Below are 23,089 nucleotides of genomic sequence, written 5' to 3' on the forward strand. Positions count from 1 at the left end.
AACTCAAAAGACATATTAATGAACATGGTTTTATTTATTTATACTACACAACCCATAAAAATAAAATATTTTAGTAAAATTTCACCAATTATTCAAAACTAGAAACTTTACATATTAGAAAGTACTTTTTAGATGATTATCTCAATTGTTAATCTCTTATTTATTATTTAAAATCTTTAATATTAAGACAAATATTATTAGATACTAAATTTCCCAAATAGACAAAAGAATAATCAACTAAAGTGTTGATTATTAAAGCAAATTAAATTCTTATAAAATTAAAGAAATTCTCTTGTATATTAAGGAAACATAACACATAATTAATGTTTAGTCCCTTTCCCAGTTTAATAGTAAAGAATCACATACATACCGTAATCACATACATACTTACGACAGTTGGACTTAATGATTTCAACTTTACTTTCAATAGAAACTCAGTAGAAATTTCATTGAATTTTCAGTGTGGGTCTTTTCCTGGGCCTTGGTAATGCCTTGTGATACTCTCTTTGGATGCTGGAAGACAGCAGGGCATCGCAGCACCCAGTCAGCCCAGCAACCACGAGGAGAACTGATTCGGCAGAAGTGAGCTGCGTTGCTCTGCAGTCATGTGTGGAAGGTTAGGTGTATTCAATGGAGTTTCAACTTACTACATTTGGTTTACAAGAATGCAACCCCATCAAAATTTGGGGAGCATCTGTGCTATCCTCTCACTCTGCCAACGAAAGCACATGATCTCAAATACACAAATTCTTAAAGTTTTATTTCTCCTAACATTACTTGATCATAAAGTTCTTTGGTCAATGGAACATAAGATTTTTTCAAGTTATCCATAAAGTAAAGTGGATCAGAAATTTTCAGTGGATTAAATCCTTCTTCCACCAGCTGAAACTTCTGTAGTTTGAATGTCCCTGTTGTTTCCATTTTTTCCTATAAAACAATTACAAGGATGAGTGGAATTGTCTAATACGTTCTATAAACAAAATATTTAATATCATGGTCTCTAAGACTTAATCCTAACAGTTTTATATCTAATGATCTTCTCCACTACTAACTTCACAGAAATAACAAAAGTATTATAGAATATTTAAACTTTTTTGATTTACCTGTAAACTTTCTTAAATATTAACTCCTCAGTATATAAAAATTATGAACATAATGAATAATCTGACTATAAGTATGTCTAAAACAGGTAAACCATCTCTTCAATTCGGTGTCAACAAAATATTATGTATAGAGAATACCATTAGATGCCAAAAAAACTCAAAGGTATAAAATAACGAAGTTTCTAATACAAGTACACAAGAATCTATGGCGCAGGCTGAATACTCTAAGAACCAGAGGGAGCACAAAAGGCTCTTAATCTGGGTTTCCAAACTTGGGGCTCCTAAGTAAAATTTCAGGATCTGCATAACATATCATAAGTTTTCCACAATAATACAATGACATGCATTGATCACCCTAAACTATTATGAGAGGAATTCAAAAGTTCAGGGAAATTGCATAGCATGAAAAAAATTATGCCAAATTTCAAAATTCTTCTCATCAAAATAAACTTCTCTTTTAATTTCATTTCCATGAAGTTTTTGAAGTATTCTTATAGCTTAATGCAGCTCATAGTCTTCACCAGTGGTTTGCGATACATCCAGTCAGTGATGGCATAACGTCACAAAACTGGGTTCCCAGAGTACATTCTCCTGCTAAGGAACTAGAGTCCTTTGAAAATGAAATATTTTTGTTTTGATTTATATGCATCATTTTTTCAAATGAATGCTAATTTCTTTATCTTAAATTCATATTAATTTATTTTTACTTAGCAAATGAATAAGTGAAAGTTTAGGTATTTGTTGTGACTCAAGAGCACCATGAAAAAAAGTTTGGACTGGGATGTTAAAGTTGCCACAAATCTAGAAACTTTCACAATCTTTGCCTCTGGGCCTGGTGCTGTGGCACAGTGGATAAAGTCATGGCCTGCAAGGCTGGCATCCCATATAGGTAGGTGCCAGTTGAAGTTCTGGCTGCTCCACTTCTGCTCCAGCTCCCTGCAAAAGCAGCAGAGAATGGTCCAAGCCTTTGGACCCCTGCAGCCACGTGATAGATCTGGAAGAAGCTCCTGGCTCCTGGCTTTGGCCTGACCCAGCCCTGGCTACTGCATCCATCCGGAGAGTGAACCACCCGATGGAAAATCTCTAATTCTCTCTCTCTCTCTCTCTCATTCTCTCATTCTCTCAATCTTTCTCTCTCTCTCTCTCTCTCTCTCTCTCTCTCTCTCTCTCTCTTTCTGCCTTTCAAATAAATAAAATAAATCATTTTTGATTTTTTAAAAAGAATCTTTGCTTCAAGGGTTTAAAGGAGATCAGGGGCGTCTCTCTTTTTGAAGTTGCAGCTGTGGAAACTCAACACATCAGCCCTTCCCGTCCTTGCTTCAGGGCTAATTCGGGATTCAGCTTCACCCTGATCCCATCCCGTGATCTCTCCTCTCTTCTCTCTCCACCGCCTCACAGAACTACAGACAAACGGGCAGTGTAGACACACACAGTGCTTCTTCTCTTTCACAAAATTAGAAGCCCGTTATATTTATAAGACTTAATGTTCTCCCTTTATAAAAATTAATATTATACAAAGTATATTTTCCTAAGTCAGGGAATTTTATTGAAAACACTTTTAAAAGTGGTTTTATAAGCCCTCATCTACTGTAGTTTAATTAACCTTGCCCCTTATTCTTAAACTTACAGAGAATTATAAAATGTTTAACACTATAACACTGAAAATATGTTCATATATACTATTTGTGCATCTCTGATTACTTCCCAAGGATAAATTTCTGGAACTGAAATTACTAATTCAAAATACATGCAAACTCCTAAGTCTTTTTTTTTTTTTTTTTTTTTTTGACAGGCAGAGCGGATAGTGAGAGAGAGAGAGACAGAGAGAAAGGTCTTCCTTTTTGCTGTTGGTTCACCCTCCAATGGCCGCTGTGGCCGGCGCATCGTGCTGATCCGAAGCCAGGAGCCAGGTGCTTCTCCTGGTCTCCCATGGGGTGCAGTGCCCAAGCACTTGGGTCATCCTCCACTGCCTTCCCGGGCCATAGCAGAGAGCTGGCCTGGAAGAGGGGCAACCGGGATAGAATCCAGCGCCCCAACCAGGACTGGAACCCGGTGTGCCGGCGCTGCAAGGCGGAGGATTAGCCTGTTAAGCCACGGCGCCGGCCACCTAAGTCTTACCCTGTTTCAACTCCCTGTTTTCTAGAGACCTAAAAACAATCTGCCCTCCCCCAAGAAGAACCAAAGGATCAGATTAATTTTATCCCAGTCATACGAGCATGAGCATATTTTAAAATTTTCTATAAAGCAATGGCAAAGGGGCCCTTTTTAATTACTTGTGCTAAATTGATTTTTTATAAGTAAGATATCTCAACTGTTTTATCTGAAAGAACTTTGACTTCTGCATGCTTTTATCAGATCACTTATTTTTATAATTTATTTGTTAAACAAATGCTTCCAGTGCTAAATGTCAGGGGTTGTGCTAATGACAGCAGACACTGTAGTAACCAAAACTAACAGTGATGACCCATCTCCTTTCTCGGGGTTTAATGAACCTAGGTCCTCAGTTTGTGCAAGGCCTACCTAGTATTCTAGGTGATGTTTTTTCATTTTAAGCTGCCTTGGGAGAAAAAAGTTTGAAACATTATGTGCTCTTTCAACTTTCTACCCCAGGAAAATATGTTACTTATGAGGTGGCCAGGAATAGGAGGAAGTTGTGTAGTGAGAGAAAGACAACATGAAGGTGACACGAAGTCACTCATGTCTGTACTGTGGTCATGTATGCATGAAGCTACAAGGACAATTAGGGCGTATAAACACATGCATATACATAAGCTTAAATAAAACAGGAGGCATTTTAATAAGATGAGTGGGTTATATCAATATCCTGATTGTGACAGATTTATAAAGTTTTAGGGGAAGCTAGATCAGCATAAACAGGATCTCTTAGCTATACAACAACTACATATGAATCTGCAACTATCTCAAAAACTCCATTAAGAAACTATTCTGTTTTATATTTACTTGATTTTAGTATTTCATAGGATTGTTATGAAAATCATCTGGAACAACATAAAAACTCCTAAAAATAAAAATGTGCAAATGAAATATGTATTTATTACAGTTCACATGACATGTCTCATTGGACAGGCAGTGACCTGGCTACAAGGATTGCCAGACACTTTATAAATGCATATGACTCCATGTACTGCTCTTTTAGAGATCTAATTATGATATAACAAATATATTCAGATAAAGTCTTTGTGATCAGATGGGATGAGATGAAAAATACAAACTTTGCAGAAAATATATTTGAGGCACAATATTAAACAATGTATTTGAGTGAAATTGACATTTTGAGATTCAATGATCCTTTACAAGATCACTGTTGAGGAATAGCGATTTTTCTTCATACTATTTGTGGAACTTTTACTTAGTGTAGGATTAATCTTATGAGTATAAAGTAAACTGAAAATAGATCTTTGTAAAAATTAAGAGTTGGGGGGCCAGCACTGTGGCATAGCGGGTAAAGCCGCCACCTGCAGTGCTGGCATACCCATATAGGAGCCAATTTGAGTCCCAGCTGCTCCACTTCCAATCCAGCTCTCTGCTATGACCTGGGAAAGCAACAGAAGATGACCTAAGTCCTTGGGCCCTTGCATCTGCATGGGAGTACAGGAAGAAGCTCCCAGCTCTTGGCTTTGGATCAGTGCAGCTCCAGCCACTGTGGCCAAATGGGGAGTGAATCAGCAGATGAAAGACCTCTCTCTCTCTCTGCCTTTCCTTCTCTCTCTTTCAAATAAATAAATACATCTTAAAAAAAAATTAAGAGTGGGAATAGGAGAGGTAGAAGGGGCGTAGGAGCGTGGGCAGGAGGGAGGGTAGGGTGGGAAATATCACTATGTTCCTAAATTTGTATATATGAAATACACGAAATGTGCATACCTTAAATAAAATGCTTAAAGAATCAATAGTTGAGTAAGTAAATAAGTAGTGATGAGGAAATTCTTTTTATTTTGACCGTATTTCATCCTAATTACCTTTCAAGATGGGTCCCTCATCCCAAAACAGATGAATCTTAGAATTCACCAAAGGCTGGCGCCGCGGCTCAATAGGCTAATCCTCCGCCTAGCAGCGCCGGCACACCAGGTTCTAGTCCCGGTCGGGGAACCGATCCTGTCCCGGTTGCCCCTCTTCCAGGCCAGCTCTCTGCTATGGCCCGGGAGTGTAGTGGAGGATGGCCCAAGTGCTTGGGCCCTGTACCCCATGGGAGACCAGGAGAAGCACCTGGCTCCTGCCATCGGATCAGCGCGGTGCGCCGGCCGCAACGCGCCTACCACGGCGGCCATTGGAGGGTGAACCAACGGCAAAAGGAAGACCTTTCTCTCTGTCTCTCTCTCACTGTCCACTCTGCCTGTCAAAAAAAAAAAAAAAGAATTCACCAAAATATATAGGCAAAGGGTTGGAGAGAACGGCAGTGACAAGCAAGAGCAGAATCTGAAAGCCAACTGCCTTTAGGCTCTGCACACACTCTACAGACACCTGGATGTCTGCTTGGGGTTAAGTCTAAGGACCTGGCTCCAGAGATCTCTACCAGATCCATGCAAGGTGAGGTTCTGGCTTGCACCATCATCGGGACCACCAGGATTGTCATATTTCTAAGAGGCCCTGACTACAGAGAAAGGAAGCCATTGTATCTCACACACACACACATACACACACACAATACGACCTAGCATTTCACCATGCGACCTTCCATACTTTTAGGCTTCAATTGTGAGAGTTAAACAGCATCAACTCAACATCATCAAGCTTTTCTCTAATCTTGGATTTTTCTAATATAATTAAAATATACATATGTGGATATAATATTATTTTGCAATAAAAGCCCATCTTGATTTCCAGGTCTTGAATTTTATAGTAAATTTGAACAGTAAAATTACCTGAATTCTTAAAAAGCGTGGGCACGCATAAGCTGGTAGAGATGTGACAACTTGCTCATAAACTTTTTCCAAGTCTAGAGACTTTTGTGGTTTTAAAATAATAGAAGCCATTCCTGCTTTTCCTTCATAGCCTGAAAAAAAAAAAGTGTGAAACAGAATCAGCTTTATAATTTCTTGATGAATTTTTAAAATGAATCTTGTTCCTAACTAATCATAGATCTAATGCAGTGACAACAATACAACAGTATCATAAAGGAGTCTGTGTCTTTGTCTAAATATGTGATTTACTGCCTCGAAATAATTCAAGAACAGGGAAAGACAGAGTCAATTCCTAATTGTCTACATTACAGAATGAAATAACTGCAATGTAAAACACCATAAATTACCCATAATTTGCATTCTACCACCTGTAACACAAATATTAAGAAAGAAAGGATGGGAGTGAGGGAGGATAGGGTAGGATATATAATCATACTGTTAAAACTGTATATATGAAATTTCCTTCCTTCTTATAAATAAAAAATTGAAAAAGAGAACACTTAAAGACAAACATATTTCAGCAGAGACATACATTTTGAATATTAATGCAAAAAATACATGGCTTTTTTTTTTCATTTAAGATGCTAGAAGCTGATTTTCATAAATAATTAGATCATTTACTGCATGTCGCACCAGCTACGGGTCTGGACAGGGATCAGAATGTCCTAGAGCATTTCACGAACACACAGATACTCTCACCCCCGGTACACCCTGTCCTACAAACATTAGCTGGACAACATCAGCATTTGTAAAAGCACTGAGCTGGGCGGGGATGGCTGTTGGGGACTTCCACTTGCTTGCTAATCTGTGCCATTTTCACCATCATGAGAGGATTTCTAAATGCTTCTCAATAAAGACAATGAGGCCACATAGATTTAAAAATAATTTCAAAAAGACCCACTATAAGGTCAAGTCAGTGTACTCGAACATTTAAATGAGAACATGGTCCTGTTTAGTTGTGTGAACAAATACTAATCATAAACAGAAAAATAATAGACTATTGAAATGCTCCAGCTATTTTCAAGCAGTGAGTCACCGACCAGAGTTTTTAAGAACTGCTTTGAAATTACAAATAGGCATTAAAATGCAGAAGTACTTCTGCCCTAATGCGACCAGGATGTTTGTTAGTTTGACCAAACGTAAGATAAGATATTAATTTTAACATGCAGAAATTAAAGTGTTGGACGGGTAAAACCACTGCAAGGCAAGAGAAAAGGGTGGTACATTCTATCCCGAAAATCTTCCCAAAATCTGAGATGCATTTATACCTGACACAGCCACACCATAGACGTTCGTTTCCTGGATGAAATCCAGCATTCCAATGACATCAGCGACCTCTGTGGTTGCAACGTTTTCTCCTTTCCATCTGCATAAGAGGGAAATTCCAGTTAGTGCGCCTCTATTTGAGAGTCCAGTGCTCAGTGTTAGTTTACTGCCTGGCATTTGCCTCTGTATAAGAACCCAGAGACCAAGAAACAGCCAGTTTTCATACAGAAGCCATTTCTAGGGAAGCACCTTATTGGTAATTCAACAAAGCTAGCATTTGATTTTTACTTAAAATTATCCATGTGTCAATAATGTCAATTGCTTACTTTAAAATTTTATATCATAAAATAATAAAATAATAAGGTATACAATCGCAAAATCCCTTAATCTGTAAAATAACCATTAAATGCCAAAAAATCCCCTCTCTGTGGCAATAGGAATAATTCAATGGAAAACTATGGTTGTCATTTAATGCACACGCCTGCTTCAATTTCTAGGTATTAACTGCTTTGGCCCCTTAATGTTTTTGAATGCACAAATTATTTAATGACAATAATTTTATATGAATGGGCTTATAACATGGCACATAAAAGGCAAGGAGGTGGGAAGTATAAGTTATTTCTTCATTCAAGAATTTGTTGAATGGTTACGCTCAGGGTTCTACTGTCATTGACTAGCAACACAAACTAATTTCATAGGCCTGAAATAATCTTAGGGAGTTAAAAAAGGAGATTAAGAAAGTGAAATTATACTGCTTCAATATTTTTATCATTAGCTCATGAATCAGACCAAAGCTGACCAAAGTGGTTTTATGGTATAACACCCTCATTTAGACCTGCCTTCTGTCTGACAGTTTTATATTCTACAAAAAGGAGCTTACCAATTTGGACTCAACTAATCGATTAAAATAATCATCAACTTTTGCACAAAAAAATTAACTTAGGGTTCAGCCTAGAAACAGATGGCCAATGGGTGTGGAGCTCAAAAGCATCCATCTGCCCTGAGGGCTAGAGGATACGGGTCCTGGCGTTTACACAGCAGCCTGGTTCTCATCAACCAGCTGTGTATCCCATGATGGTCCTTACCTGAAAGTGTCTCCAGTGCGGTCCCAAAAATACAGGAAATTCTCCTCGTCCTGGACCATTAAGTCCCCCGTGTTAAAGTAAACATCTCCTTTCTTAAAAACATCAAAAAGCAACTTGCTTTTTGTGTGCCTGTAAGACCCAGCGTAACCAAAGAAGGGATTCTTGGTGTTCACTCGTGAAATGAGAAGTCCAGGTTCTCCTAGGAGAGAGAAGGGCGTGATTGTAGCCACCTGATTAAAACTACCGTCACACACACCATGCATGTGTCCAAATTACGCTTCACACACACACACACACACACACAGACCTTACTGTCCCCTGAACTTGCTTCTATTCTATCTGACGTCACTTACTCTTGGTGCCTGCATCTGGCACATCCTTTCACAGGGTACCACAGACACGCATCCCTCCAGGAAAATCAACACCACGTGGAATGGGACGAAAAGGAAAGAAGTACTAAATGTCTTTTACTTCTTGAGTGAATAGACCACTGGCTATTTTTATTTTGAATTATGTAGACACACATACTGTTGATAGTTACATAACCACCCTAATAATAATTTTGATAAAATGACGATAGCAGTATTTACTGAGCACTTGCTATGGGCCTTTGCAACTGTCATCTTCCTTATTCTGCACAGAATTATTTGAAAGGCAGAGTTACAGAGAGGCAGAGGCAGAGAGAGAGGTCTTCTAGCCACTGGTTTACTTCCCAGGTGGCCACAACAGCCAGAGTTGCTCCAACGTGAAACCAGGAGCCAGGAGCTTCCTCTGGGTCTCTTCCACTCTTCCCAGGCCATAGCAGAGAGTTGGATAAGTAGAAGAGCAGCCAGGACATGAACTGGCACCCATATGAGATGCTGGCAGAGGCTTAGCCTACTACAACACAGCACCAGCCCCTAAACATAATTTCTTATTAAGATTTATTTTATTTATTTGAAAGACAGATTTACAGAGAGAGGGGTAGAGACAGAGAGAGAAAGGTCTTCCATCCTCTGGTTCACTACCCAGATGGCCACAACTGCCGGAGATGAGCTGATCCAAAGCCACGAGTCAGGAGCTTCCTCTGGGTCTCCCATGTGGGTACAGGAGCTCAAGGCCTTGGGCCATCTTCAATGCTCTCCCAGGCACATCAGCAGGGAGCTGGATTGGAAGTGGAGCAGACAGGACTCGAACTGGTGCCCATATGGGATGCCAGCACCACAGGCCAGGGCTTTAACCTGTTGCACCACAGCACCGGCCTCAAGGTGAGAGCTACTTGTAAGAGAAGATGAGAAGATAGAAGAGAGCAGTAGTCCCTGCTCTAGGAACCTTCAAGGCCGCTGTTTACTTGCCTTCCCTGCTGTGAAGAGACGTAGCGGCCATGTGGCTAATTAGATGGGTATAAAGCAATTCTGATCAGTTTAACATCCTCCATTCCTCCCACTCCTTTTGGGCATTCTGGCTACCAAGACACACATGGCCAAAACAAACCCACTGTGCCTGGAGAGGTCCATCTCACCCTCACACTCATTGCCATGGGTCATTATCACCACCAATGCCATCTTCCTCCTCCTCCTCCTCATCACTACTATGACATACACCTAGAGCTTCCTGGGTACCAACCCCTAGTCTGAGGGTTTGCATATGTGTCCCTTCTAAATATCATCAAAAACCTGTACAAAAGGTCCTGATAACACTTTCACTTTATTCATGAAGAAAATAAGGCAGAAAAAGTAATTTGCCCAATGTCACACAGTTGTCGGACACAGCAGCTGGCTTTTTACAATCAGGTCCACCTGACCCCAAAGCTTCACCGCCCCTCCCCCATCATACACTGGCAGCTAGACTCCTATTTTGGAATTTTCCAAGACTCTTCTATCGCCCTTAAAATTTATTTTTATTTCCTTCTTCCAGTTACAAGTTAATGAAATTAATCAAGGTAACAGCCTCTTCTCTGACAAATTAATCACTGCAAATACATAAATAGGTCATAGTGTATGGAAATCACTTCCATTGTTAAGACATAATTCCTTAATGGAAAAAGTATTGAGTAGCTCATAATGAGAATTCCAACGGCAAACAGCATTCTGGGGTCAATCGGCTTTTAAGGAAACTCTGAGGTTACATATGTACAATTCTGGGATTCAGTTCTATGTAGACATAGTATTATAATTGTAATTTAAAAAACCCACCAGGAAGGTGTGTTTAGTCCTTTACTCTCCCTGCCATTTGCTCTTATTTTGGATGGTGTCCATAGACTTGAATTAGAGAAATACACACACACACACACACACACACACATATATATATATATATATATATATATATATATATTTGACAGGCAGAGTTAGTGAGAGAGAGAGAGAGAGAGAGAGAAAGGTCTTGCTTCTGTTGGTTCACCCCCAAGTGGCTGCTATGGCCAGTGCGCTGCGCCGATCCAAAGCCAGGAGCCAGGTGCTTCCTCCTGGTCTCCCATGCGGGTGCAGGGCCCAAGGACTTGGGCCATCCTCCACTGCACTCCCGGGCCACAGCAGAGAGCTGGCTTGGAAGAGGGGCAACCGAGACAGAATCCGGCGCCCCAACCGGGACTAGAACCCGGGGTGCCGGCAGCGCAGGAGGAGGATTAGCCTAGTGAGCTGTGGCACTGTCCATAGAGAGACATATATTATTTAATGAAGACCCTTAGGCTTGAAACTCAAGAGATTGGTTTTGTAATAATGCTTTTTTTTTTAACCAGTCTTTCAGTTACCTGAAAATAAAAACATACTTGTAAACTTCCACATGCCAAGAAAAGATGTAATGAATCATTTCTCCAGTGTAGTTTAAACATATTCCAAGCTAGTAAAATGTAATTTTGGCCTGCTTTATGCAGAGTGGATCTCTAAGTAAATCTGAGTACACATATCCACATTTGATTTTCTACTTTGATATATACAGCAGCAGTTTAATTGGGCACTTGCTAATATTACAATTTCAAACCTAAAATTATAAGAAAGTCAATGTTGGTGGAGGAGGGGAGGGAGAAGGAGTAGGGAAGGGGTGGCAGGTAACAAGCCGCCCAGTAGGCCCTCCACAGGGCTTCACACTCAGCTCGGTGACACTCACTGACCAGTCAACACCGACCTCACAGTAAATACTGTCATATATTATGACAGTATATATAATCAATATATATATGTGACTCTCTCTATATAATCTATATATATATATATATATTGATGACTCAGACAAATTGATTAATCTGCCCAAAGTGGCACAGATTCTCAATGTCAGAGCCTATATTTAAGCCCAAGTTGGCCTGAAATGCCACGACACTTAGAATGACAAATTAGTTCTTTCATTTTATATTACGGTTTGGTGATACTGGGTAGCAGACATATGCCACTGTTACAAAGCAGAAGTAGTAGATTAAGAAGAAGCATGGCCAAACCAGAAACATTTTTCGGTTTCCACTATTTACCACCTGAGTGACGGAGCTGAGGCTCCAGCGTCGAATAACTAAACCATCCTCCCTGCAGGAAATTCTGAGTCAGATCACACATTAGAATCAGTCACACGATCACTCACGCAGCCAGTCATCACTACACAGAGGTTCAGAAACCCGGAGGAGGCAGCCTCAAAGAGGAAGTTTACCTTTTTTCACAGGACTACACCGCTCCTGCTCATTTCTCATGGGCTCATCTTTCTGAAAATCATACTTTACCAAGTCAAACGGGAAGAAAAGCTACACAAACAAAATCAGACAAAGAATATTTAGTCACTTGTCCAATGACATAGATTCAGAAGATTGCATTCTCAAATGAAATACATAAACCGTTCCATGCTTGGACTTACTGAATCAAATAACTTTTGCTGATTAAAAACAACTAAAGATAATAGTAAGCACCAAGCACTCACTGGCATTTCCCCTCACTTCCTCTGGGTTGGACTTTACCTGACAAGCCAGTACAATCCGCACCATGAGTGAGTGGTATGAAGATACAAAAGCAACTCCTGCACTCAGCTACACACTCTGCAAACTACAGGGAAGAGGGCCATTTTTGCAGTCATCCAAAACATCACCTGAAATGGAAAGTTTAACTGTACTAAACTGTAACTGAGGCGAATGCCAGGATGTTTTCTGAAGTTTATTCCTTGAAATCTCCAACAAAATGACCAAATACCTAACACATATGGTTTTCCTTAGAACCATTCACCTTCAGGCCGGTGAAGTGACAGTCAGTGCTTTGATATGAGATGACAAATTTCTCAGAATGTCTGCATCCCCCTGGGAATCGAGCTAACAGGATGGCCTCCCTCATCCCCAAAAGTCCTTAGGCCCCCTGCTCCTGTGATATCCACATTACCATGGCACGCAACCATAGAGGTCCACGGTGCTGGGAGACAACTCCGACGGCTGCAGTCCAACCTCTCGCTTTATATTTAAGAAATCCGAGGTTTTACTGCTCAATTCAACAAGTAATCTATGAAACTAAATTAAAATGCACTAGAATCATGTGCAGGTAGCAAAATAAGGTGCAAGAAAATACTCAGAGTTAACAGGCGAGCTGCACAGGAGCAGAGGAAAATCAGCAAATCTAGAGCGAGAGGCAAAAGGTGAAAAGAATAGTAATCACATTACCTAGGATCAAATATTAAACACAGATACCTCTGGTATGTAATCTTGGGGAAATCTTTAAATAACTACAATCACAATGCATCATCTGAATTAGAATACAAATGTGGGCAGCTGAAGTAGACTGAGCATTAACCGTCTGCCAGGTCCTTGCTCTCAGAGATAAGAGCTGTTTTAATCTAATCATCAACAGACTGCATGAGGAGGAAGTAAGCATACTGCCCTACTTTCAGAGCAGGGTCCATGAAATAGGAAGCCGAGCAGACATGCTTTTATTCTGCACATGAAGAGTCTGCATTAAAATGCAAGCTTTCGTCTTGCTGGTCTCCGAGCGTAAGATAACAGGACGCTGGCCACTCGCCTGATGGTGCTAGGAAGACTGCCGGAGACCTGGAATTGCCTTTTCATTCTGGCCACAGGAGCACACGGCCCTGTTCCTTAAGCCGGTCTTTACTCTCCTGTTTCAACAGGCTTTATGTTTTGGAAAATTTGCCAAGCAATTGTGGCGTCAGCTTTAGGGTTATTTCTTTTAGATTGACTTGGCAATCATGAGCATGGGTGTGATTTATTCCACACTAAAATCACACTTCAGTCTGTTACCAGCGTTAGGAGACCTGTCCAGAAACTGAATTATCTTATCATTCAAATGAATTCAAATACAGCACCATGTTTTCTAGACACAGCCTGAATCAGAGCATTAATATTTAGCTAGAAGAATTTCCATTCTTCTTCTTGGCTTAAAGAAATCCTCTGCGAGATTACAAAAATAGCTGCCTTACAAGACAAATTTAATTTGAAATTAAAATTTCCTAATATGTACAGTGTATGTATATGAATATGTCATGTGCATGTGTACATGTCTGGAACAAAGCCATTTGGGTCCCACTCGTAGCAGTCTAGGTTAATTCACCTCCAACCCCACAACTGCACAGCCTGCCCCTACATACACTGGGAGTTCCCGTGTATACCTGCATGCCTCTGTATATTTAGATTCATAAATTTATAGGATGGAAAAGAAATACAAAAATAACTTCTGTGTGAAACATTAAGCAGACTTTTGAGCCAAGGGAGAAGTAACATCAAAATCACAAAGTCAGGGGCCCAGTGCCGTGGCATAGCCGGTAAAGTGATCGCCTGCGGTGCTGGCATCCCATATGGGTGCTGGTTCGAGAACCAGCTGCTCCACTTCCCATCCAGCTCTCTGCTATGGCCTGGGAAAGCAATGGAAGATGGCCCAAGTGCTTGGGCCCCTGCACATGCGTGGGAGACCCAGAAGAAGCTCCTGGCTCCTGGCTTTGGATAGGTGCAGCTCAGGCCATTGAGGCCAACTGGGGAGTGTGCCAGCGGATAGAAGACCTCTCTCTCTCTCTATATATATATGTATATATATATATATCTCTCTTTCTGCCTCTCCTTCTTTCTGTATAACTCTGACTTTCAGATTAAAAAAACCCACAAAGTCAGTCAGAGCTGGGATAGCATTTTCTGTGTCCTAAAGAATTTAATCTTCACCGTCAGCATCTGAGAGGCACTCTCCCAGCCCCTCCAGAGCCCTTATTGATAGGACTGTGTTTGTCTAAGGGTTTGGGGATAACCAGATAGTAGCAATACAAACTGTGAATGCGGCTGCTGAGCCACACCACCAATATGATGCCGGGTAAGGGCGTGGCCTCCTGGAGGGCCAGGAGATGCAGGTCAGCCGTGTGGGCAGTCAACCAGATTTAAGGCTCAGTCGGCAACACTCCACACACATTGTCTCGTGTGTCTTCCAGCAGAGTAACACTGTTCCGACTCCACAAAAGGGGGCAGCTGGATTCTACCCTATGTCCCTCTTCCCTTGGCAGGCTGTCATCTGTATCCTTTTGTGCAATATGCTGTGACCACGAGTGTCACAATTTTCAGGTGAATTACCAAAACTGCAGGTGGTCAGAGGGACCGGCTGGTGGCAGAAGTGATGGCAACCTTGACCGGACCATCCCCTAACTTTGCAGCTAACTTTTTTTGTCCATGAAAGACTTCTACTTTGAAGGCTGTAAAAATAAAGCTTATAATTCTAATAATGGATATTGATAATTAAGAAAATTATTCTTCTCATTAATCACATTTTTATCTTTAAATTGTGTTTGTGGACGACCTATTCTTTCTCTTCTTCTCAGACCTAGCTGCAATTTTTGTTAGTGCTGCAAGTATTTTTATGTTGTCAGGCTTGATGACCCCGTTCCATCTGTAAACAGAGCTGTTCAATCTTCTATATTTAAATGATTCTGTGCTCACCATTGAACCTTTCACTGAAGGTTGACTCACCCACCCACCCTTCCTCCCTTCCTTTCTTTCTTCCTCCCTCCCTCCCTCCCTTTCTCTCTCTTTCTTCTTTCTTTCTTTGAAGATTTAGGGATTTCCATTGTATACATTAGACCACAATATGGCCCTTTTGTTTTTAATCACTTTTTAAAAAATATTTATTTTATTTACTAGAAAGAGTTATAGAAAGAGGTAGAGACAGAGAGAGAAAGAGAAGTCTTCCACCTGCTGGTTGACTCCCCAAATGGCTACACGGCCAGAACTGCACCCATCCAAAGCCAGGAGCCAGGAGCTTCTGCCAGGTCTGCCATGCCCAAGGACTTGGGCCATCTTCTACCGCCTTCCCAGGCCATAAGGAGAGAGCTGGATCGGAAGTGCAGCAGCAGGGTTTGAGGGGATGCCGGCACTGCACACGCAGGCTTTACCTTCTACACCACAGTGCCGGCCCCTGAAGGTGATTCTTCCATTTCTAAGTTCTGTATAATCTTCTTGTTGACTACAATTTTTCATTCAATTTTATAAGGAGATGTTGCCTTCTAGTAAATACATGGGCATTATATCCTGTGGTTTCTAAAAATTTTTGAGAAAACGTCATTGAAGGCTTTAGGCCTGAAGAACAAATCAGAAGTGAAATTCTTAGGTGAGACATTTCTCACTTCCTTTCTGGCCTGAGCATCTCCTTGCTGTCTTTGGAGGTGTCGGAACCACCTACCCCAGGACGCCGCACACCCCTGGCCTTTCTCTGCCTCAGCATATCTGTAGGGTTCTTCAGTTTGGGTTTTTCAGAAATAGCATCAGGAAATATCTTTCTGATGGTTTTCCCCTGGAATCAGCGTGTGCTTCTGCTACAGATTCAACTCTGTGCTTTGTAGTTGTCTTCCATTATGATTGAAATAATTATTTTTCTCTTTGATCTTTTCTGTAGGAACACCAATTATGCACATGTGAGATCACTGTCTCTGTTTCCAAAACCCATCTTTTTTCTTTATATTATTTGCGTGTTCCATTTACTGTGCTGTGGGACTCCTTAATCCCATCTTTTGTGTCCCCGACAAATGTTTATAGTCCTGTTTATTTGAAGTCCTTGGATGTGGCGGCCACTTCTGCAATGGTTTCATTTCTCTGCTTGTGCTTTGAGCTGAGCATGCTGACTTCCCATCTGCTTTTGCGGATTGATGTTTTCCCCAAGCCCTCCTCTCCTCTGAGCTCTAACATGTCCAGGGAACATTTCTGTAATGTTTTGAGCCTCTGGAAGTTGATTTTCTAAGCATAGATTCTTCACGGCTTACTGTTTTGATGTGCATTCACAGTCTTTCAGCTGTCTCTTACGTAGACTCACGGTCTTCCTTTCTTCAAGCTTTACGTCCTCTGTGGATTGCATGTTTGTCTCTTTTGAATTCTTTTCGCCTGTTGAAAATACTATAAGGGCCAATACTGTGGTGTAGTGGGTCAAGCAACTGCCTGCACTGCTGACATCCCATACGGGCGCCAGTTTGTGTCCTGGCTACATCACTTTTGGTCCAGCCTGGGGAAAGCAGCAGAACATGGCCCAAGTGTTTGAGCTCCTGCACCCACATGGGAGACCTGGATGAAGCTCTTTGCTCCTTTGGCCTAGCCCAGCCCTGACTACTGTAGTCATCTGGGGAGTGAACTGGCAAATGGAAGATCTGTGTGTATGTGTATGTGTGTGTGTGTGTGTGTTTCTCCTTCTCTTTGTAAAGCTCACTTCCAAATAAATGTTTAAAAAGAAAACACTACAGAAGAGAAGGCTGTCTGTAATTTACATGAGCTTTTCTCTCAAATGGAACACCTTGTGACCAGTTATTTATTTATTTTGCCTTGGGGACAATGATGGGGCTCTATCGTTTCAGCTGCATGTACTTTTTTTTAAAAAAAAGATTTCTTTATTTATTTGAAAGCCAGAGTTATAGAGAGAGGGAGAGAGGGAGGGACGGAGAAAGAAACAGACAGAATCTTCCACCCACTGATTCACAAACCAGACAGCTGCAGGTCTCCCACGTGGGTGGCAGGGGCCCAAACACTTGGGCCATCTTCTGCTGCTTTTCCCATGCCATTAGCAGAAAGCTGGAGCAGAAGTGGAGCAGCCGGGACAGGAACTGGGGCCCATGTGGAATGCCAACATCACAAGTGATGACTTTACCTGCTGTGCCACAGTGCCAGCCCCTGGCTGCATGCGTTTAAATGACAGGAACCACAGAGGAAGGGCTATGAGACTGCTGCACGGAGTATTTCTCCTTCACCTACAACATCCTGTCTCCTCCTGGAGGTTGATCCTCCTCAACTATAGTAAGCATGAACCCTCATTAGTTTAAATTTTTGAGGGATGCATTTATTAAATCTGCGCACTTATTTGTGAAATGATATTTTGCCAGATTTTTCTGACAGCTATGTTACAAAACAGCATGTGAATGCCATGACAGCAGAGAGAGCAGAATCCATATGGTATTAGACACAACTCTTCTTTTGCTAACTGAAAATAAAACTAAAATATATGGCAAATCAGAAGTTTTCGAAGCATACTAGAGACAACCATAACTTTTTACATTACTGACATTTTTACAGTCTGACAGGGGAACTGAAAAGAGAAGATTACAATGAAGGCAAGTCAGTTATATAAAACACAAATCATCTTCATTGTACTTTTGTTGGATGGCTACTCCGGAATGACTCAGCTTCACAAAGGGGACTTAATAAGAACACCAACTTAGCAATGGGTCTGGTGCAACGAGTGAGAAAATGACCTGCCCGCAGTGCAAGCCTCAGTCATATCTGCTCTTCCCTTCTCTGAAATCCTTTTGTTCAGAATACAAGAGCATTTGCGAAATGTCAACCAGACTTTCAGAATCCCAAAGAATGCATTATAAAAATAGCTGCACCTTCTTTAGATTTAAAAGAGAAGTGTGATTTATACCAGCCTGGCTAAGGAGGTGAGCTGCTGGGGATGAGAAACACATGTGTCAATTGCTTCCAGATAATGAAAAATCCCAGCCCAGGCCAGAAAGTCTAATTCTTTCTGTTATTGCTTGCAGGCACTATCTGATGTAGGGAAGTTCATTTACAGAAATATTTATTCTACAAAAGGAAAGAAGCTAGGGATGCAAGCAATACAGATGTGCCAAAGTTTGTGCTACAGCATTCCTGGAGGTCTTTCCAAAAACTGTTCCAGCAATGACCTGGTTAGGGTGCTCTGGAAGCTTCGACAGCAATGTCCGAGGGGAGAGCCACTCTCAGGGCACAGGTGAGATCACTGAGTGACACAGAGAGCGCAGATGGACCAAGACCCCCTCCTCCAATGGTCAGCTTTGACCTGGGCCTTTCACATGAGCCGGGAAACCTTTTGCTCCTTTTCTAATACCTAGAAGAGTTTGTAAGATTGGAATTATTTGCTCTTTGGTTACGCAGTCTGCTTCACAAGGAAGCTACCTGGGACTAAGATAAGATTCCTGTGTATGAATTCGTTTCATTTATTGTGGTAAGATAATTCTTGAGACACTACGAGCAAGTTGTATTTTTATAGAAACTTGTCAAATTCACTTAATAAGTTCACATTTGTAGACATGGATGCACTCAATACAGCCTTCTAAAGCTAAAGCATCTATAGCAATGTTTCCCTTTTCATTCCTGATATTGCTTATCGTGCCTTTTCTGTATCATTCAAAATCTGCTTCCTTTTTAAAACGTATGGCTGTATCATCAACAGAAGGAGTCACTGTGCACTTCCTCCCCATGTAGGATCTCTGTCCTTAATGTGTTATACTGTGAGAACTAATGGTAAAACAAGTATTCAAACAGTACTTTATACCTTGTGTGTCTGTATGGGTGCAATCTGTTGAAATCTTTACTTAATATATACTAAGTTGATCTTCTGTATATAAAGATAATTAAAAATGAATCTTAATGAAGAATGGGATGGGAGAGGGAGTAGGAGATGGGATGGTTTGGGGGTGGAGAGTGGTTATGGGGGGAAAAATTGCTATAATCCAAAAGTTGTGCTTTCAAAATTTATATTTATTAAGGTTTTCTAAAAACATGGAAAAATAAAAAATAAAAAGTATGGCTGTATTGCTTGTCAGCCTTTTGGCTAAGATCAAGTGTACAAGTATGCCTGTATTCCTTTCATATTCTTCACTAAATGTCTTTTCAATCTCATTCATTTCTGCTCTTTATTATTTTCTTCTGTTTTTTTTTTTTTTAGTTTATTTTAATTGGTTTATAGTTTTTTAAACTGAGAGATAGAGAGAAAGGGGAGAAACAGAGAGAGAGAGAAAGGGAGAAGTAGACACAGAGAGAGAGAGGTCTTCCATCTGCTGGATCACTCCCCAAATGGCCGCAGTGGCAGGAGCTGAGCCGATCTGAAGCCAGGAGCCAGGAGCTTCATCCAAGTCTCCCATGTGGGTTCAAGTGCCCAACGACTTGGGCCATCTTTTACTGCTTTCCCAGGAACATTAGCAGAGAGCTGGATTGTAAATGGAGTAGCCAGGACTCAAACCGGCACCCATATGAGATGCCAGTGCTGCAGGCCAGGGCTTTAACCCACTGCACCATAGTGCCGGCCCCTTAAGTTTTTAAATGTAACATTTTCATTAGGATTCAGCTCATATCTTCTAATTTCTATTATCTTTTTTATTTGATCCCTGGTGATTTAGAAATGTTTTTTTTCCAAATACATAGGAAAATATCTAGTAGTCTTCAAAAACATTATTTATACTCTATACTATTATCAGATAATACAACCCACATATATTCAAGCCTTTGAAATTTGTTAGAAATCTTAAAGTTGCCCAGTAATTTTTGTAAATGTTTCATATATATTTAAAAAAAAACCCAGAGATTATGCATATATTAGGTGCAAGGTCCTATATATGCTGATTAAAGTAGTTTATTACATTATTCAAATTATGCTAATTATATAATTCAAATTATCATTGAGTATGAATTCTAATTTCACACTTAGCTTCTCCAAATCAGTTGAAGATATTTGTCCACTGTTTTGGGTATTTTAATGTTGGTTTATTTGCTACTGAGCAGTCAGCTGTCAGTATTTTGCTCATTCCTGTAGTTCTTATTAAGGTTTTAGTGGTATCTTGATATAGTTTTTTTAATCCATAAATTATATGCCCACTCACATTACCCTGAAGCAATGTAAGTGATGAAAAACAGGTAGAAGGTATTGACATTAATTTTACTCTTTTCAGTTTTTATGAATAAAAGTAAAAGTAAAGAGTAAAATTAATGTTTAACTGGACCTATGCTTGCTGTTTACTTTCATATTATTCGAGTTCATATATTGAAATCTTTTTAAAAGGATTCATTCATTTGAAAAGCAGTATGGCAGTGGAGAAATGGAGAAAGAGGGAGAGACAGACAGTGGGAGAGAGAATCTTCCATCCACCGGTTCACTCCCCAAATGGCTAAAACAGCCAGATTTGGGCCAGGCTACAGCAAGGAGCCAGGAATTCCATCTGAGTCTCCCATGTGGTTGGCAGGGACCCTTGTACCTGGGCCATCTTTTGCTGTTTGTCCCAGGCATATTAGCAGGGAGCTGGCTTGGAAGTGGAGCAGCTGGGAATCAAACCAGTGTTCCAGTATGGGATGCTGGTGTTGCAGGCAGCGATTTAACCCACTGTGCCACGATGCCCATCCCCAGATTATTAAATTTTAAAACCAAACAGAAACAACCTGTCATTATCCCCATATTACAGAGGGAAAATATGTGAAATGACTGAGGCTTGCACAATCCATAACACCACAGTTCACCTGGAGTCTGCTACTTTATCCGTAGTTTTCAACTTAGAAAGTGACAAGATTCACTACAGTTTATAAGCATAAGGTCTGGAAGAGTTAGTGGATTGCAATGTATTTCTTTCGTTAAACAAGAATATTGTACTTACTTTGTAAAAGAAATTTGTTCTCCCGACAGATCCAATCTTCCCAGTGTGGTTCATGAAACAAATGTTTCCTTCAGTGGCCCCGTAAAACTCACACATCTTAATATGTCCAAATCGGTCTGAAAATTCTCTCCACACATCACTCCGTATGCCATTCCCAACTGCCAAGCGAACCCGATGCTCCTTTTCTCCTTCTCTCTGTTAGGAGACAAAGTCTACTTGTAACCAATTCCAGTTTCCAATTCTTCCTCTCATTCATCCTCACTGAAATGGACAGTGTCTTAGATGTGAACCACATGTTTGCAATGACCAAAGGGAACAATTGGAGGGAAAAAAACAAAAACACAAAAACCCCTGGGGTCAGTGCTATGGCATAGTGGGTAGAGCTGCTGCCGGCAATGCCAGCATCCCACAGAGGCAGTTCTGACTGCTCCACTTCCAGTCCAGCTCCCTGCCAATTGTCTGGGAAAGCAGCTGAAGACAGCTGAAGTGCTTGGCCCTTGCACCCACATGGGAGACCCAGAAGAAGCTCCTGGCTCCTGGCTTCTGGCATCTACCTGGCCCAGCCCCACCCACAGTGGCCATCTGGAGAGTGAACCAGTGGAAAAAAGATCTCTCTCTATCCCTGTCTCTCCCTCTCTCTTTGTGTTACTCTTTCAAATGAATAAATAAATCTTGAAAACCAATCCCTTATGTCAGTAGCAAAACCACTCCCAGCAGCTGGTGAACTTGCACTGCCAGGAAGAGTGGAGCTGGTGCCCCCACCTATCACATCTGGGAAAGCCCTTCCCAAATCCCAGATGACCGAGGCCTCTTTCTGGGTAACTAGAGGGTTAAGAGGAAATCATATTTCCCAAATAAAGCAGTACTGTTTAGATAGCATAAAACATGCCGAGCCTGCCTTCCCAGCTCCTCGTGTGTCAGTACATAATCTGAACACGAGGTGGATGCCCACTCTTGATTCTCAGTTTAGTCATCTATAAAAAATACTAATACCTGCCTTACTTAGATGCTGCATTGTTCATTTAACACTGAGAGTCCAGCGCAGAGCCAACAATAGATCAAGACCACAGAATCGATGGGATGCTTCACTCGCAAATATGACAAGTATATGACTATATGTAACTCTAATTTTAGGATGTGCAACAATCTCTCTTTGTGATTTTCAGTCCATATTTTAGAAATAGTGGGAAAACAGTAAATAGTATGTGGACTGGCATATATTATATGCTGACCTACAATTAGAGCAGCAATGTACATGCACAAATCATGGTAAACCCCTGATTTGCTACCTCCATCACCACCAAAAGTGATACAAGATAACCACAGGTGATAATAAAATACCAGTAACAATAAAATAGAGAAGTCAAGCTCACTGGTGCTTAGAATTAAAAATGATCAATTGCTCATATTATTTACTACAGTTTCTTCTATAAATACCACTAAAACAGTTTCAAAAAGAGACTTTAATATATGAACTCTCAAGAGCAAACATAAGAGAGTGAGTTAAATTTGGAAACTGAAAAGGGCATTCATAAAAGGAATGTGACCAAGCACAGTAAAGAAGGCTGGGGCGAGTGTTTGGTGCAGGGGATGAGACACTGCTTGGGATGTCAGCATCTCATATCACAGCACCTGGGTGGAGCCAGCTCCACCCAACTTCAGTTTGCTAACAGCGCAGACCCAGGGAGGCAGCAGGTTTGAGTAGCTGGGTTCCTGACACAGTCAGTGGACAACTGGGTCAAATAACTGGATCAAATTCCCTGCTTCTGGCTTTGGCCTGGACCAGTCCTGGCTCTTACAAACATATGAGGAGTGAGCCAGTCTGTCTCTTTCTGTTTCCCTCCCCCTCTCCCTCTCTGTGCCTCTACCTTTCAAATAAATAAAGTTCATTAATTAATTTTTAATA

General features: G+C 40.9%; 1 protein-coding gene across 1 annotated transcript in view; it reads right to left on the minus strand.

The window, feature by feature from the left end:
• Positions 1-295: 295 nt before the first annotated feature.
• Positions 296-23,089, minus strand: part of SLC27A6 (solute carrier family 27 member 6) — an 80,258-nt gene continuing 57,464 nt past the window's right edge. The window contains exons 5-10 of the mRNA XM_062189227.1: positions 21,184-21,378; positions 11,989-12,079; positions 8,374-8,572; positions 7,291-7,388; positions 5,984-6,114; positions 296-927 (exon numbers count right to left, since the gene is read on the minus strand). Coding sequence (XP_062045211.1) covers positions 751-927; positions 5,984-6,114; positions 7,291-7,388; positions 8,374-8,572; positions 11,989-12,079; positions 21,184-21,378 — 891 coding nt within the window. The 3' untranslated portion in view covers positions 296-750. The remainder of the gene's footprint in view (positions 928-5,983; positions 6,115-7,290; positions 7,389-8,373; positions 8,573-11,988; positions 12,080-21,183; positions 21,379-23,089) is intronic.

Source organism: Lepus europaeus, chromosome 4 (genome assembly GCF_033115175.1).
Source record: "Lepus europaeus isolate LE1 chromosome 4, mLepTim1.pri, whole genome shotgun sequence".
In the NCBI taxonomy this organism is placed as follows: domain Eukaryota; kingdom Metazoa; phylum Chordata; class Mammalia; order Lagomorpha; family Leporidae; genus Lepus; species Lepus europaeus.